The sequence below is a fragment of the Chiloscyllium plagiosum genome, unplaced genomic scaffold, assembly GCF_037043375.1.
Source record: "Chiloscyllium plagiosum isolate Xiang-an unplaced genomic scaffold, Cpla_swu_hap1 HiC_scaffold_20, whole genome shotgun sequence".
NCBI classification, from domain to species: Eukaryota; Metazoa; Chordata; class Chondrichthyes; order Orectolobiformes; family Hemiscylliidae; genus Chiloscyllium; species Chiloscyllium plagiosum.
This window is the reverse complement of record NW_028270158.1, coordinates 11,600,566-11,618,939: the sequence shown is the minus strand read 5'-3', so window position 1 is coordinate 11,618,939 and position 18,374 is coordinate 11,600,566. Positions and strand designations below refer to the sequence as shown.

At 40.6% G+C, this 18,374-nt stretch overlaps 1 protein-coding gene across 2 annotated transcripts in view; it reads left to right on the top strand.

Annotated features, from left to right (window-relative positions):
- The window catches only part of clec16a (C-type lectin domain containing 16A), a 271,578-nt gene that overhangs the window by 42,753 nt on the left and 210,451 nt on the right, over nucleotides 1–18,374 (top strand). Inside the window, exons 9-11 of one of the 2 annotated variants that reach the window (XM_087997666.1) lie at nucleotides 6,386–6,439; nucleotides 16,291–16,404; nucleotides 17,908–17,949. In XM_087997666.1, coding sequence (XP_087853792.1) covers nucleotides 6,386–6,439; nucleotides 16,291–16,404; nucleotides 17,908–17,949 — 210 coding nt within the window. The remainder of the gene's footprint in view (nucleotides 1–6,385; nucleotides 6,440–16,290; nucleotides 16,405–17,907; nucleotides 17,950–18,374) is intronic. The other variant, XM_087997667.1, reaches the window with a different exon arrangement.

Here is an 18,374-nt window from a genome sequence, read left to right as displayed (position 1 = left end):
AACTTGCAAGTGACTGGTTTTAATTTCAATATGTTTATGATTTGTAGAGTAGATACTTTTAGATATTGTTGCTAGAAGTAATTATCTGGTATGTACCAAATTGATTGCACTGTGCATAGTAATCTTTAAACACAAGGTTTGTAAGTTCAGGATATTGCAAAATATTTCTATTTGGGAGCTGGTACAAGTTCACTCAGAATATTGTGATAGCTGATAGAAAAACCAAAAACCATTACTTGCTGAAAATCCAAAACATGGAAAATACTGGAAACACCCCAAACAAATTGGAAGAAATGTGTTTATATTTAAGGTGTAGGAGACCCTTTGCCTTAACATTGGGACTTGCTGACTGTAATGCATTAATTGTCCCTCTGTATAAAATCTTTGAGGAGAAAGTGAGGTCTGCAGATGCTGGAGATCAGAGATGGAAATGTGTTGCTGGAAAAGCGCAGCAGGTCAGGCAGCATCTAGGGAACGGGAGAATCGACGTTTCGGGCATTAGCCCTTCTTCAGGCCTTAGCCCTGAAGAAGGGCTAATGCCCGAAACGTCGATTCTCCCGTTCCCTAGATGCTGCCTGACCTGCTGCGCTTTTCCAGCAACACATTTCCATCTCTGTATAAAATCCCAATAAAAGATTTGGTTTGCAATACTGGAATGGAGGCAGAGTTAGTGAAATTTGTCAGTAAATCTTGACCAGTTTCAGTACTTCATAAAGTCCCTACATTACGGAAATGGGCGCATTGAGTCCACACCCACCCTCTGAAGAGCATCCCACCCAGACCTATCATTTGCAGCTTCTCCTCCAAGTCCTACACCGTCCTGACTTGGAGCTATAATGCTGTTACCTCACTATCACTTGAACTGTCTTGTGAGAGCACTGCAAGAGTACTTGCACCAAATGAACTTGAGTGATTCAGAAAATGATTTCCTTGTCAAGGACAATTGGGAATAAGTGACCAATTCTTGCCTTGCTGTCAGTTCTCATTCCCTGAAGGAAAAAAAATGGGGTAAGATTGTACTTGAATGTTTTGCATCAAATTATGATTCGTCCCCGTTAATAATACTGCAGATTCTTTGATCCCAGGCTAAATTCAACAACTCCAGCAAAAAAAATCATGCCACTCAGGCTATTTAGCTGTAAGATGCAGCTGGTTAGTTATGTTTTGAGCTTTCCAGCCTGTCGTAGAGATGTACAGCACGGAAACAGACTCTTCGGTCCAACGTCCATGCTGACCAGATACCCCAACCCAATCTTGTCCCGCCTGCCAGCACCCGGCCCATATCTCTCCAAACCCTTCCTATTCATATACCCATCCAAATGCCTCTTAAATGTTGTAATTGTACCAGCCTCCACCACTCCCTCTGGCAGTTCATTTCATACACGCACCACCCTCTGCTTGAAAAAGTTGCCCCTTAGTTCTCTTTTATATTTTTCCCCTCTCATCCTAAACCTATGCCCTCTAGTTCTGGACTCCCTGACCCCAGGGAAAAGACTTTGCCTATTTATGCTATCCATGCCCCTCATAATTTTGTAAACCTCTATAAGGTCACCCCTCAGCCTCCGACGCTCCAGGGAAAACAGCCCCAGCCTGTTCAGCCTCTCCCTGTAGCTCAAATCCTCCAATCCTGGCAACATCTTTGAAAATCTTTTCTGAACCCTTTCAAGTTTCACAATGTCTTTCCGATAAGAAGGAGACCAGAAATGGATTCCCTTTGTTAAAATGAGAGCTTACTACACCTGAAATATTAACCCTTCAGACTTCTGTGTGTCTACTATAGTCCTTGTTTGTTTAAAATTCTTAGCATATAGTTTTGTTGCTGTTATTTATTCAAATTTTGCTGAACACTTTTTTTTTACAGCTCTCAATATGCAATCTTCTTGCAAAATCCTTTTCTCCAAATCTTTCATCTGAAGGATTACTGTACAAATTGCAATCAGATTTAATGCATGCAGTAATTGACTTCCGTTCCCATTCTTAAACTGAGAAATTGAGCTGAAGTCCTGTCATCTTCATTTTGCTTTTAAGTTGCAAGACAGCTTAGTTTGAGTTTTCTCAATTATTAAGGGTAAGCAAGGTACTAAAATTTTGGTTTCAAGTTAAAATAGCTTTTCTACTTGAAATCAACATTTCCAGTTGAAAACTCATGTTGGAATATTTCTGTACTGCATTGTGATACCATTGAAGTATTGCAGTATATTTTTTACTGCTGTTCTTCATAAGGTTTACTTCAGTCAGTGTTATGACACAGACGGTAAGCCAAACTAAATCAACCTCTTTATCGTTGGATTTGCAACACAATTAAATTAAAATATTTTAGACCCCACTTCCCAATTGTTTATGAACAGCAGATCTTGGGCACCACATTTATAGCAAACAAAAATTAACTGCATTAATTTTGTAGGGAGAAATATCAAAGAGGAGTCTTGTGACCGGTGTTCCTTAGCATAATTGATCTTTATTCAGAGCTCTATTGCCACATATTTGGGAGAGGCCAGAGACCACCCCAAATCTGGCATTCATGTGGGGTGCAGTTGCCTCTTAATACCCAGCTCAGATCAGAGATGGAGCTCAGAGTTTCCAAGTGAAATACAACATCTTTATACCCTTCGTGTTACAATAATTCCATGCAACAGTAATGCCATTGTTAGTCACATCCCCCTAATCTATGATTCCAATCCAATAAATAAATGATCAATGATAGACAAGTCTATGGATAGCCCTAAGTCCTCCCATAATCTCATGATGTTTATCAGATACCTCCATTATCTGTCTTTGAAATCTTAATGTTTCTGTTTGAACTCCACTGATGAGGGTGAAATTCTATCACCTTTGAGTTTACCGGCTCTGAATGATTCCACAAATACACTAGGGGCCAGCAATATCTTCTGTATTTTGTAATCTGTCTTTATTGCTCTTCCCTTGATCTTTGGATGTAAGAGTTTGTTTGAATTGTCTACATCTGCACTTAAGTTTCAGTTGTCTGTCTCTCTCAGTCATGAGTGGTCTTTTTTACAACCTGGCCAATAGCTTATGCTATTGATTACTGTCTCTAATAATGCATTCGGCTTCTTTATCACCTAGAAACATTTGCTCAAGGAATGCAACTAATCTTTTGACACTAATTTGTTGTTTGCCTTTCTAATTCTACAGTTGCCTAAACAGTTCTAAATACTAGCGAGTTTTGAGAAGATTTGTAGCTCAGGTTGAGGTTCTGGATGTAAGTTTGCTCGCTGAGCTGGAAGGTTTGTTTTCAGATGTTTTGTCACCATACTAGGTAACATCATCAGTGAGCCTCCGGTGAAGCACTGGTGATATGATCCACTTTTTATTTGTGTGTTTAGGTTTCCTTGGGTTGGTGATATCATTTCCTGTTCTTTTTCTCAGAGGTAGGTAAATGGGATCCAAATCAATGTGTTTGTTGATTGAGCTCCGGTTGGAATGCCGTGCTTCAAGGAATTCTTGTATGTCTCTCTGTTTGGCTTGTCCTAGGATGGATGTGTTGTCCCAGTCAACGTGGTGTCCTTCCTCATCTGTATGTAAAGATACTACTGAGAATGAGTCATGACTTTTTGTGGCTCGAAGGTTTTCTCTAATTTGTTTTGTTTAGGGATGACAAAGGTGTCATCCACGTAGTGGACCCAAAGTTTGGGTTGGATGATTGGCAGAGCTGTTTGTTTGAGTCTCTGCATTACTGCCTCTGCTGTGAACCCTGATATCAGAGATCCCATAGGTATTCCATTGGTTTGTCTGTAGGTTTTGTTGTTGGTTTGTCTGTAGGTAATGCAGAGACTCAAACAAACAGCTCTGCCAACCATCCAACCCAAACTTTAGGTCTGCTATGTTAATGACACCTTTGTCAACTAAATGAAACAAATTAGAGGAAACCTTCAAGACCAACAATAGTACCCTTACTGGCATAAAACTCACTAAAGAGGAGGAAAATATCAACAAATTGCCATTCCTAGATGTCGCAGTAGAACAACCAATGGGGAACTTCAAACCATTGTCTAGAGGAAAACAACACATATGGACCGAATACTGAACTACTGAAGCAATCATCCCAACATCCACAATCGAAGCTGCATTAGAAAATTATTTCAATGAGCCACCACACACTGCAGCACAGAGGAACTACGAAGAGCAGAGGAAAATCAAAAAGAATGGGTACCTAATGAACGCAGTCCACCAGTTTCTCAGCAACAAATCCAAACAAGCAGACAACATGAGTCTAGAAACCCTAGCCACTCTCCCCTACATCCAAGACATCTCAGAAATGACTGCCAGACCACTCAGACATCTTGGCTTCATGGTAGCCCACAAACCAACCAACACATTAAAACAGCAGCTAATGAACTTGAAAGACTCTACACAGACAACAAGCAAAACTAATGTCGTTTACAAAATACCTTGCAAGAATTGTAACAAACACTATATTGGACCAACCGGCAGAAAACTAGTCACCAGGATACATGAACTAGCCACAAAAAGACATGACCCACTCTCACTAGTATCTTTACATACGGATGATAAAGGATGCCACTTCAACTGGGACAACACATGCATCCTAGGACAAGATAAACAGAGACACTCAAGAATTCCTAGAAACATGGCATTCCAACCAAAATTCTATCAACAAATACATTGACTTGGATCCTATTTACCACCCCTTGAGATAAAGAACAGGAAATGGCATCACCGCAGGAAATGGCCTCACCGCAGGAAATGGTGTCACCAGCCCAAGGAAATCTAAACACGTAAATAAAAAGCAGGCCATACCACCAGTGCTTCACTGGAGACTCACTGACGATGTCACCTAGTATGGTGACAAAAACATCTGAAAACAAACCTTCCAGCTCAACGAGCAAACTTACATCCAATTCGAAATACTGTCGGATCAGACACTTGTTATTCTTTACTCGATAACAAGCTTGAGACTGTGGCTAAACTAGGCCTTACAAAAATATTCCATATTAGAATGCTTATGTTTAGAACTGTCTGTTTACAAAAACCTGGTTAACTTTCCTAATGTTTCTTCCTATGGAGAATCTAATCTTAGCTGGAAATGTGTTGCTGGAAAAGCGCAGCAGGTCAGGCAGCATCCAGGGAACAGGAGAATCGACGTTTCGGGCATAAGCCCTTCTTCAGGAAATCCCCGAAACATCGATTCTCCTGTTCCCTGGATGCTGCCTGACCTGCTGCGCTTTTCCAGCAACACATTTCCAGCTCTGATCTCCAGCATCTGCAGACCTCACTTTCTCCTCAAAGAATCTAATCTTAGGCAGTATATCTGTATGGTGACTTACAAATCCAGCTGTGAACATCTGCTACACGTAACTGTCCAACCCTTTCGGCATATTGTGTTAGCTAAACAAGCCCAAGCAGTCCATCTTGTCGACTTAGCCATGGGCCGCTACAACATTTAGTAATACTGTAACAGGCCAAAGCTAAACAGCAGAGCAATTAAATTAATTATCATTTAAATCCAATATTTTTATCATAGCCCCCATTCTCATGGATGGACAGACCAACCGTTTCGAGATAAACTTTTTTTTTAGAAAATAAAAGGATTATAATTTGCCAGTTCAATTAAACTGTTTCAGATGGATGCCAGACCTTCATTCAATCCATAGATAATGAGTTGTTGACAGGTATGCAACTACATATAATTTTGAGGTCACTGGTGAATGTGAATTGGTTTCATCAGACTTCCAGAGGTATTTCCTTATTTCTTACAAGCTAAAATTCTTTTCTCAGATCATTCAACAATTATTTAATTGGATATAAAACTAGAGAGAGTAAAACACAACAGCTAGACCCAAAATTTCTAGAATCACTCTCTGGACCTGGCAAAATCAGTCAGAACTGGGTTTTTTTCTTATCGGTATTTTCTGTGGTTGGCTGGTTAGTACTGGTCTTCCCTTGATTGGCCATTCAACATTCAACCAGCCCTGAGTAGAGCAACACTTGATGTCGAATCATCTACAGTGTACTGCAGAGTTATAATCAAGGCCAGTCACCAATATCTGCATCAGTTTTCTTTCAAAGCATGTAACAGTTCAAAGTTGAATGACCCTTTAACATTTGACTCTTGTTTCCACCATAAAAAAATTAGAAAAAAAATAAAAGAAAAGTAGTAAGGGTATCTACATCAGCTAAAAGAAAGGGCAAGTGAGCATGTCTGTATGCAAGGCCCATTCTGTAGGAATGGTAGAATTGAAATGTATGTTTGATGTTTTCAAATCAAGAACACATCCGATATTAAAATGAAAATGATATTTTTAGGATGTGGCATTCTTGTTTGTGATTAATGTTTATTTTCAAATGACTTAAAATTGATTTATTGAAACAAAATTGTTAATTTTCAATGTTCTTTCTTCCTCAGTGTGACGATCATCCAAAAATCAGTCGTCAGGCATCGTTATATCTTCTTTCACAGGTATGCAAAACATTGCATAATCTTTAATGATTAAAAAATTTGATTTCTAACCTGCTAAAGTCAGTCGCATTGAGGCCTTGTGGTCTTGATAAAGAATCCTAAGCTTTGAACATAACATTATCCATACAAGCATCAATAATTAAAGTTTAAAATGTAAAGGAAATGTTTATGGTTTGTTGACTTGAAAATTGTCAAAATTAGCTTGTTTGGTAATGGAAAAAAACTTGGCTGATATGAAGCTGTGTTTAATAATTGTCATTTCCTTGCCTCTTTGTCTCCAACATTAAGTGCATAGCAAAAAAACTGCAGATGCTGGAATCCAAGGTAGACAGGCAGGAGGCTGGAAGAACACATCAGGCCAAACAGCATCAGGTGGTGGAGAAGTCGATGTTTCGGGGGTCCTGAGACCTCTCCACTTCCTGATAATGCCTGTCTTAGATTAGATTACTTACTTAGATTAGATTACTTACAGTGTGGAAACAGGCCCTTCAGCCCAACAAGTCCACACCGCCCTGCCGAAGCGCAACCCACCCACACCCCTACATTTACCCCTTTTTTAACCTAACACTACGGGCAATTTAGCATGGCCAATTCACCTGGGAGGAAACCAGAGCACCCGGAGGAAACCCACGCAGACACGGGGAGAATGTGCAAACTCCACACAGTCAGTCGCCTGAGTCGGGAATTGAACCCGGGTTTCTGGCGCTGTGAGGCAGCAGTGCTAACCACTGTGCCACCGTGCCGCCCACAGGCTTGCTGTGTTCTTCCAGTCTCTTGCCTATCTACCAAGCATTTAATGTTGAGCATATGTTTTGCGAATTGAGAACAACATGTAGATGTGTCCTTATTTGAACTTCATGCCCTATTTAAACCTGAGAGGATTTGAAACAAAAGTATATCCTATAACTTTTTAAAAGCTATAATTTGTGGGCAAGGTGATGGCCTAGTAGTATTATCGCTGAACTCTTAATCCAGTAGATCAGCTGACTGATGTTCTGGGGACTGAGTTCAAATCATGCCATGGCAGATGGTGGAATTTGAATTCAGAAAAATCTGGATTGAGTCTGATATTGATTTATCAGAAAAAAACCCATGGGGTTCACCGTCCTTTTATTGAAGGAAACTGTCATCCTTACCTGATCTGGACTCCAGATCTACAGCAATGTGGTTGATTCTTAACTCCCCTCTGGAATGGGCAGTAAATGCTGGTCTAGTCAGACTCTATGACCCTAGTCAGCGATGCCCTCATCCTGTGAATGAATAAAAAACCTATTTTGCCTCCCTTTATTAGCTACGTTCTTGTGCTCTCTTGTGTGCAGTCTCCTTTTTCCCTGCCCCTCCTCTTCACCACCACCACCACAACCACAAATGACTTACATTTAACCACAGCGTGAACCAATGCCTTCTGCACTCATAACCCAGTCACCGTCCTGGCTTCATTGGTTCTCTAGTTTTTGAGAAATATCTGAAGTTCGCATCATTGCTTTAGCATGCTGGTCACTTGAAATCTGGATCTCACTAATTGGCAAATTTGCACCTTCAGTTGTCTTTTGTAGCTTGCTGTGAATTTCATTTATCAAACTCAAAGATGTAAGTATGATAATGATTAATGGTTTTGCTTTAAATGTCAGTGTAATTATTCACTATGCAGGTATGGTGTTTATCTATAGCTTTGGATAAGGTACATTTTCATAAGGACCACAGAGCTATTTGCAGTTAGAGCATTAGGTGGAATATGACCTGGAATGCCTATAGCCAGTGTCCATTTCCCTTCAGCCAGCTTTGGTTGTGATGACTCTCTAGTGCGTTAAATAGGACAGCCAAGAGCTGATGTCATAAGAGTACATTTCATCCTGTCTTCAATAGGGAAATTTGTGCTCGGAATTTTAGGATTTTGAAAACCACAGCTGGTTCGTCTGCTGGACTGGACTGTGTTCACAACTCTCTTCTTTCAGTCTTGGGAAGAGCAGTTGCCATACCACACTGGGGGTGATGCATCCAGAAAGGATGCTTACTATGGTGTATTGATAAAAAAATTGTAAGATTTTTTAAGGACATGCTGAATTCCCTTACCCTCCTGGGGAAGTAGAGGAGGTGTTGTTTGTTCTTATCAATGTGAGTGGACCAGGACAAATTTTTGGTGATCGTCAATCCCAGGAACCTGACGCTATCGATCATCTCCACCTGAGGACCATTGTTGCAGACAGAAGTGTGCTCTCCGCTCTGCTTCCTGAAATAAATAACCAGCTGCTTCATTTTGCTGATGTTGATGGAGGGTTGTTGTCTTTACACCATGTTATTAAGTGCTCTATCTCCTTCTTGTACTCCGTCTCTTTATTGTTTGAGATCTGGCATACAACGGTGGTATCGTCAGCAAACCTGTAAATGGAGTTGGTTTGGAATTTGCCGTCAGTCATGAGTGTATAAGGAGTATAATTGGGGGCTGAGCCTTGCAGGGCACCATTGTTGAGGACTATTGGGGAGGTGGTGTTGTTGCCTATCCTTACTGATTACTTCCTGACGAACAGACTGCAAAGAATCCAGTTACAGAGAGAGGAGTAGAGACCAAGGACTGAGTTTGGAGATGGATTTGTTTGGAATTATAGTGTTGAAGGTGGAGTGGTCTATATAGTAGGACATAAGTGTCCTTGTTATCCAGACATTCCAGGGATGAGTGTAGGGCCAGGGAGATGGTGTTTGCCATGGACATGTAGTGCTGGTAGGTCAATTGCAAGAGATCAAGGCAATCTGGGAGACTGAAATTGACATGAACCATGGCTAATTTCTTAAAGCAATCCATAATTTATGGAGGTCAGAACCAATGGGCAGTAGTCATTTGAGGCATGCTACATGCTTTTTCTTTGGCACTGGGATGATGGTAGTCTTCTCGTAGCAGGTGGGGACTTAAGGTCGTAGCAAGGAGAGGTTAACGATGACTGTGAACAGTCCCACCAACTGGTCCACACTGGATCTGAGTGCACAGTTGGGGACTTCATCCAGGCCAGTCACTTTCTGTGGGCTGACTTGTTAAGGCCGATCTAAGATCTGTGGTGTTTGCCGAGAGTGCAGATGCATCTGAGGTTGGTGGAACAGGTGACGTCCTCTCACTGACCTTCCGTGAGAGAGAGCTTGGAATGAGTGCATTGAGCTCATTGGGAAAGGATGTCCTTTTGTTCATGATTCTGTTTGATTTTTGCTTTGTATGTCATGTAAGTCTTGCCACAAAAGACGGGTGTCCCTGTGGTTAGTCTGGGTCTCAAGCTTAGCATCCCCTTGGCATCCTTGAAGGCCTTGCAAAGGTTGTACCTGGATTTCCTGTATATGTCAGGGTCGCCTGATTGAGGACCTCAGACCTAGACTTCAGAAGGCTTTGGATCTCCCGGTTCATCCAAAGTTTCATATAGGGGAATGTTTGGATTAACTTCTTTGGTACACACACTTACACTTACAAATGAAGTCTGTCACGGTAGTGGCTTACTCATTTAGATTGGCTGCTGAGTTCTTGAACATGGCCCAGTCCATCGACTCTAAGCAGTCTCACAGAAGCCCTTCCATTGCCTCAGACTAACACTGCACTGTTTTCAGTGCTGGGTTCTCCTGCTTCGTTTTCGGCTTGTAAGCCAGGAGGAGGAGCATAGTGTTGTGATCTGATTTTCCAAAATACAGATGGAGATTGGAGCACTAGGCATCTTCTATGGTTGTGTAACAATGGTTGAGGATATTCTGAATTCTGGTGTGATATCAGACATGGTGGTGGTATCTTGGTAGCGCATTCTTGAGGTTGGCTTGGTTGAAATCACGGTCTATGATGAGCAAGGCCTCAGGGTATTCCATCTCAAGATTGTTTGTTTGTTTGCTTGTTTGTTTGTTTCTAGCATTGTATACTTCACCAAGTGCATCTGCACTTCTGTATGGGGTGGGATGTAGACTGTCAGGATAGTGGAGGTGAACTTGTGCAGCAATGAGCAGGAACAGCATTTCAATGTTAAATATTCTAGGTCCAGGGAACAGCAAGTCGCCAGGGTTGCCACATCTGAGCACCAGGAGGTGTTGGTTAGGAGGCAGACCCCCCCCCCCCCCCCCCCCCCCCCCCCCCCACACTGCCCTTGCCTTGCCTGAGGTTGTTGAATGGTTCATTCAGAGAGGAGAAAGTGAGGACTGCAGATGCTGGAGATCAGAGCTGAAAATGTGTTGCTGGAAAAGCACATCAAGTCAGGCAGCATCCAAGGATGAAATGTCGATTCTCCTGTTCCTTGGATGCTGCCTGACCTGTGCTTTTCCAGCAACACATTTTCAGTTCTAGTTCATTCAGTGAACTGGGAAGCCCTCTGGTTGTAAGGCACAGTCAGGTGTAGCAGGAGTGAGCTATGTCTCTGTGAAACAGTGCACACAGCAGTTTCTCATCTTTGGAAGGTGAGTCTAGCTTTAAGGTCAACCACCTTGTTCTCAATGGCTTGAACATTTTCCAGGAGTATGCTTGTGGAGGGCAAGCTTGAAACCTCTGAGTTTCAGTCTCGCCTGAAATCCACTGTGTCTCCTGCATTTCCTGGGTAGGCGGCTACTCCAGTCGATCCTGGGCATTGATGAGTTAAGTCAGCTGCTCTTAGTAGTAAGTGAGTGCTCCTGATAGGATCCTGAGCATGCAGCCTTGAACACTCCGGGCACCCTTATAGTCGATCCGGTCAATCCTGGGCATCATTGAGAGAAGTCTGCTTCTATAGAAGGTAAAGGAGTGCATTGATGGTGTCCTGAGCATCATTTAAAGCCTTGAGCATTCCAGAGGGTCTTGCAACCGATCTGGTTGGGCCTCCTCGATGTCAAGTTACTGCAGGGTCAGGTCTTGTTCCCATGTTGTCAGGCCTCGTTTCCACAAGGTTGGGCACGTGCAAGAGGCCAGAAGGCCTTCAATCTCTCTCTGTTGGTTCTCTGGGGTCCTGGGCACCAGTTGCAGCCTTGAGTGATCCAGGAGGGTCTTTCAATCAGTCTGGTCAGACCTCCTCGATATCAGGTCACCGTGGGGTCAAGTCTCGTTCCCATGCTGGTCAGGCCTCAAAATATAATACAATGTGACACTGAATCATAATGATATTTTAGGCAAGATAATCTAATAAAGTTTTGTCAAAGGGGTATGTTTTAATGAATGGCTCAAAGGAGAGCAGAGTAGTTAGCAATGCTGCCTTACGGCACCAGAGACCTGGGTTTGATTCTAGCCTTGGGTGAGTACCTGTGTGGAGTTTGCATGTTCTCCCTGTATCTGTGTGGGTTTCCTTCTTATGCTCCAGTTTCTGCCCACAATCCAAAGATGTGCAGATTAGGTGGATTTGTCATGCTAAATTGCCCTAAAGTGTCCTGCGATGTGCTGGTTAGGTGAGTTAGGCATGGTTTAAGAACCCCAAATGAGGTTGTGGGGATGGGCTAGGTATGGATGAGATGCTGTTTTGGGGGGTCAGTGTAGACTTGATGGGTTGAATGGCCTGTTTCTGGACTGTAGGGATTCTATGAGGGGGGAGGGTGCAGGGATATACTGGGAATTTCAACGGTTTCGGGACTGGGACACTCCAAGAATGGTCACCAATTGCACTTGTAAATTCTTGAGTGTTCAAATGAGAGTAGCACTTGGTCTTGTGGGATCAGAGAAGACTATTGATGGAAAGAAAGGCCAACCAAGAGGGGTTTGATAACAAAGATGAGGATTTTAAAATTGAGGTATTTTCAAGTTGGGAGTTCACTTAAGTCAAGCATCACAGGAATGGTGGGTAAAGTGGTTTGTAATGTGAACATGACAGCAGCAGAGTTTGGATGACTGAGAGTTTCTTTATGCTTGGGTGAGCAAATTAGTCATCTGAAAATTATATAGAGAGAAGTCCAGAACATCTGAAACTTAGAGTTCCTCCTGAGAGAACTGGTCTATTAAGTGGCAGGTACTGTAAGTTAGCTGCAAAACCGTTTCCTGAGCGAGAATCAGATAGTGAAGAGAAATGAGTCGTTTGGTCATACAGGACTAGCTTATAACATTGTCTTTATTTTTCTACATTACTCAAGAAACTAGGATCCTGATTGAATTCACATCTCACCTGTTCGTTTTACTGCCTGCAATTCACACCATTTTGGTTTGCCAAATGCTTGCATTCATTTAGTCCTTAGAGTCTTCCAAAACACATGAGTCACTTCAACATGGGATAGGGATTGAAGCTGGAGCATTTCCTGGTCTTTTTTTGGATGAATTGCAAGTAACAGATGGCACAGACATACCGAGCAATTGGGGAAGCTTTCTGCTGAAACTGTTGACGTAATTTCTTTTGGATTAAGTTCAGTTTTTTAAAACGGAAGTATTAAAATGAGGTTTTGTATATTACTGGAAATATAAGCAATTCTCTCAAAATGTAGTGTGTCCAGAAACCTATGTATAGTATAATGTCTCAGTTCCTATTTTTAGCCTCCACTTCTCAGTCGCCATCCTTTTGGTGCAGTTATCTGGTTTGACATCTGAACATGGTCTTAGTGGCTTAGCCACAGTGGAATTTTAACCTGCAATCGGAGAGATCAGGCAAGGGAATGGAGTGTAGCTTTTCTTTAATAGATGCTACTAATGATTTGAGAAGATCTTACAAATGCAGTTTAGCCTGATTAATTACAACCCAATAATAAATTGTTATTGCTTGTAAATCAGTGGCTGTGCCAGTGGTGGAATGCATATTAATATAAAATGTTACTTACAGTTCTGAAATGTTGTTATCTTTAAAGCAGGCTGCCCACTGGTGCTCAATAAATGCAAGGGCACTAGGCAGATTTGGCTCCAAATCCTAACTGAACCAAGCTTTTGGTCACTTCTGCTAATACTTGCTTTGACACTGCATATATTTTTCTCTAATTAGGCTTCTGTGAAGTGAAATGGCTTGTGATGTGTTTTTCTGTATTGAAACCATTTTACCTTATAACTTGTTGACAAATAAAATGCTGTTAAATAACAGGAAATGTTGTACACTAAATATTATAAATTATGTGCTGCATGAATTTTAATCCTGGTCTATTATAGGATGAATGTCCTAAATTGTCTCTAAGCATAAAACTAATTTTTAAAATTCTTTCATGGGACAATGAAATCATGGAAAAAGCCAACATTTGCCTCCAATCCCTTACTGCAGACAAACTGAATGATTCGCTGGGTCTTTTTAGAGAGTAGATTGGAGTCAAGCACATTGGTGTGCGTTTGGAATATTGTATTAACAGAGAAGGTAGGAAATTTGAAACATTAGTTTTAAAAAAAAAAGAAATACCTATATTTCATTTATGTTAACCCATATCCATGATGTACTCATTTGCATCTGATCAAGTTTTTGGTTGGCATGGCAGCAAATATGATCATTTACTGGTCAATGAGTGAGACTAGAATTGCAATTTGGTGGATCTTGATGATTCCTATGCTCATTTTAAAAATAATTACAAGCCAGTAATTCTCTTTCAACAGAAGCAATATAGCAATATCCTTTTGACTTGTAAATAACCATAAATGGGGAGATTTGTGAAGTGGCAATGTCAATAAGCATGGAAACAGGCCTTCAGTCCAGCTGGTCTGCACCAATTGGACATCTCAATCTGACCTAGTCCCAGCATTTGGCCCATATCCCTCTTAACCCTTCCTATTCATTAACCCATCCAGATGCCTTTTAAGTATTGTAATTATACCCACCTCCTCCACTTCCTCTGGCAGCATGTTACATACAAGCACCACCCTCTATGTGAAAAGTTTTGAATCTTAATTTTTTTTAAAGATCTTAACCCTATGCCCTCTAGTTTTTGACTCCCATACCCTAGAAAAATACCTTGGCTATTCACCCTATCCATGCCCCTCATGATTTTAATAAACATCTGTAATATCATCCCTCATCCTCCAACACTCCGGGTTTTTAAAAAATCTCAGCCTCTCCTCATAGCTCAAACCTTCAATCCTGGCAACATTCTTGTAAATCTTTTCTGAACCCTTTCAAGTTTTACCACATCCTTAATATAGCTAGGGTGACCAGAATTGTGCACTGTATTCTAAATGTGCCTCACCTCATGAATAGTTGCAACATGATGTCCCAATCCAATGCTCTGAGCAATGAAGGCAAGCATACCAAATGCCTTTTTCAGCACCCTGTCTACTTGGGACTCCACTTTCAAGGAACTATGCACCTGCACCCCTAGGTCTCTGTTCAGCAATACTCCCCAGGCCCCTATCATTAACTGTATAAGTCCTGCCTTGGTGCGCCTTATCAAAATGCAACATGACACATTTATCTAAATTAAACTCCATCTGCCACTCCACAGCCCATTGCCCCTGTTGTACTCTGAGGTAACCTTCTTCACTGTCCACTGCATCACCTATTTTGGTACGTCTGCAAACTTACTAACCATACCTCTGATATCCACGTCCAAATGATTTATATAAATGACGAAAACAGATGGACCCAGCACTGATCCTTGCAGCACACCGCTGGCCACAGGCCTCCAATCTGGGGAAAAAAACCCCTCTGTCTTCTACCTTCAAACCAATTTTGTCTTCAATTGGCTAGTTTCCCCTAGATTCCATGTGATTTAACCCTGCCAGCCACTCTACTGTGCAGAACCTTTGCACTAACAGAAACATACTGTCTAGGAATTCTCATTTTTAAAGGCCTCCCACTTTTCAACTGCCCCATTACTTGTGAACAGCATCCCCCAATGAACGTTTCAAAGTTCCTGCCTAATCCTGTCAAAATTTGCCCTACTCCAATTTAAAATTTGGACTGGTAATACAGAGGCCAAGACTAATTCTTTAGGGACTTGTGTTTAAATCCCACCATGGCAGCTAGTGGAATTTAAATTCCATTCACAAACAAATCTGGGATTGGAAGCTCATAGCTGCTTTGGTAACCATGAAATTCTCACTTGATGAAATGTTCACTGATGTCCTTTCTAAGGAAGGAAATTTGCCATCTTTATCTGGGCTGGCTGACGTGATGAAAATGTGTTGCTGAAAAAGCGCAGCTGGTCAGGCAGCATCCAAGGAGCAGGAGAATCGACGTTTCGGGCATGACCCCAATTCCTGAAGAAGGACTCATGCCCGAAATATCGATTCTCCTGTTCCTTGGATGCTGCCTGACCTGCGCTTTTCCAGCAACACATTTTCAGCTCTGATCTCCAGCATCTGCAGTCCTCACTTTCTCCTGGCTGACATGTGATGACAATCTCATGACGATGTGTTTGGCTGTTAACTGTCCTATGAAATGACATGGCAAGCTACTGCATTCAAGCAATTAGCATTGGGCAACAAATACTGGCCATGCTGGTGACACAACTATCCCATGAAAAAATGAATTACTTAGTTTCTTAATGAAATTAAAAATCCTAGTGTGCACAGCCGTACCTTCCAGAATACACAAATATTTGCTGTTGATTTATAGTATGCTTTTAGAAACAATACTTTGTTTATATACCATGCAATATATATCAAGGATACTTATAATATCCTTTTAGGTAAATATCTTTTTGAAATTGTTACTCTATAATGATCTAAAACCTATGGCCTTCTCAAAACAAGGCCTAGGTAGCAGCATTCCTGAAGAAGGGCTTATGCCTGAAACGTCAATTCTCCTGCTCCTCGGATGCTGCCAGGCCTCCTGAGCTTTTCCAGCACCAATCTTTTCAACTCTGGTCTCCAGAATCTGCAGTCCTCACTTTCTCCTAAGTAGCAGGACCCAAAGCATCAGCATTCATGAAATGAAGGTTTTGGAACCGTCATCGTCATCTTAATAATTTTGTCATGGCTATCAATTACAAAATATTTAAACTGAAACACAACATTAATTTTAACTTTTTTTTCTCTCGAGGTGTTTTTAATTATACACTACAGACCATTGGTAAATGCCTTAGCTGACGTGATCTTGAATGGGGACCTTTCGGTGTTCAGTATTAATTCAGAGCAGGATTCTTTGAAGCATTCAGTAAGTATATCTATTCAATTCAGTTGCAATGGATATCACTTGGGTAGCTGGATTACCATTGATGGTCAAATGTAGAGTTTGGATGTTCTTTGTAAAATTTTAGACATTGCGAAGAACACTTATTTTTCCAAATTGCTTGGCTTGCATGATTTTTTTGTTTTGAACTTTTATATGATAGTCCAATTTGTTACGTATCAGTTGTGTTTGGTAACTAATGTTTAAACGGCTGACTAACAATGTTATTGACAACTGAAGATAATTCCATGAAGGAAAACATTTTACAGAAATGCAATATCAGGAACATTGCTTCATGTTTATTTAAAAAAAAAAGCAAGAAATTCTGAGAACGAGATCAAATGCCTGGGCGGCACTTGAACAGCTCCAGACGTGCATTCCAAAATATTGGCAAAAATTCCTGCAGTCCCTAAAGAAGACCTCCCTGGATGTTTGATTTTTTTATTTTAGTCCAATAAAGGAATCCACACATTTTTATATTCCAGTTGTCAAAGGCACGGCAATTATCTATTATCTTAAAAATTCTATCTATTTGGTTTATTTAAACATGCCCATCAAGCCATTCTCGGGAAGTAGTTTCTTTAAAATAACTGTATAATTACCTTTTAGCAGTAAGTAAGAATACTGCATGTGCAACAATGTTCCAATTATCTTTGCAAATATTAAACTGCAGTACAAGACAAATCTTATCTGCTGCCCTGGAGAATGAGGTAAGCTATTTGAGTGAAGTGGAAGTAGTGTTTGGTAGTGTTGATATTCTGATGCATTCTTCGGTAGTGTCTGGATTTTGTTTGACCTGTTAATTTGCATTAAGTGGAACAAGCATAATTGCAGCCTTATGAATTGTGGTATGCCCTGTTGTCGTGTTTATATGTTTATTTGTCACCAGCCAAGTGCAATGTATTCTTTCATGCATTTTAATCCCTAGAAAACAGATTTATTTTTCCCAGATTTCACAGGAACTTCATAGCCTTAAAAAAAAGAAGTATCTTCGGCAAAATTTGGCTCTTGAAAATAATGCAGTTTAAAAATTGTGTTCCTAAGAGTCCAAATAGAAGCACGTTAATGTATTCTTTTAATATATAAGCAATGTATAGTTGATAGAAAGCTCTCTCATTTGCAAGGGGAGGCATTTTATTTAAAAATGTATTTTCCAATGCAATATATCAGTATCATAACAGTAAAAAAAATTAAAATGTAAAACATGTCAAATGACGGGAAGAAAATGAAATTCATGCTCGCTGTTTTCATTTTTCAGCAGCTAATTTCTGAGATTTTCGATTAATGGTTAGTAGTAACTGCAGCCTGAATCTTATCCTATTGTGACACTTAGGAACATCTGTTTACCATCTATCCTCTCTGATATACTTGTTCAGTTTTAGTGACCTGAAATTGTGTCCATTTGCAAGTTACAGGTATATTTCTTTTATTATCTCTAATCTTTTAATATTCTTCTTCTGCTTTCTTGCTGCCTCTGGCGTGTTGTAGCTTTTCCCGACTCCAATGGCTAGCTCTCCATCAATACCAAAGGTCTGTTTTTTTTTTTCACCCTGTGATTACATTTTTATCAGTGTTTTAGGTTAATGAAATGGCAAGTGACTTTCAACTTGAATTGTTACCTTATGCACATGTTACTTTTAAAAAAAAGTAATAAGGTTTCAATATCTTGCAATTGAAGAAATGAGGTGGTGTCTATCTGTCTTTGTATTTAAATAAAAATCTAGATTGTGAAAACATTGTCAGAAAAAAGTTAACCATTTTTATATGAAGTCATGTAAATATATTTTGGATGTTTTTGAGGACTAGTCCATAGGAGTTTTTCAGGGTGGTATCCTAGACCCTGCCATTTTAGCTGCTCCATCAATGACCTTTTTATAGTAAAGTTAGAAATGGGATGATTGCTGATTGATTGTACAATGTAAGTCCAGTTCATGACTCTTCAGGTACTGAAGCAG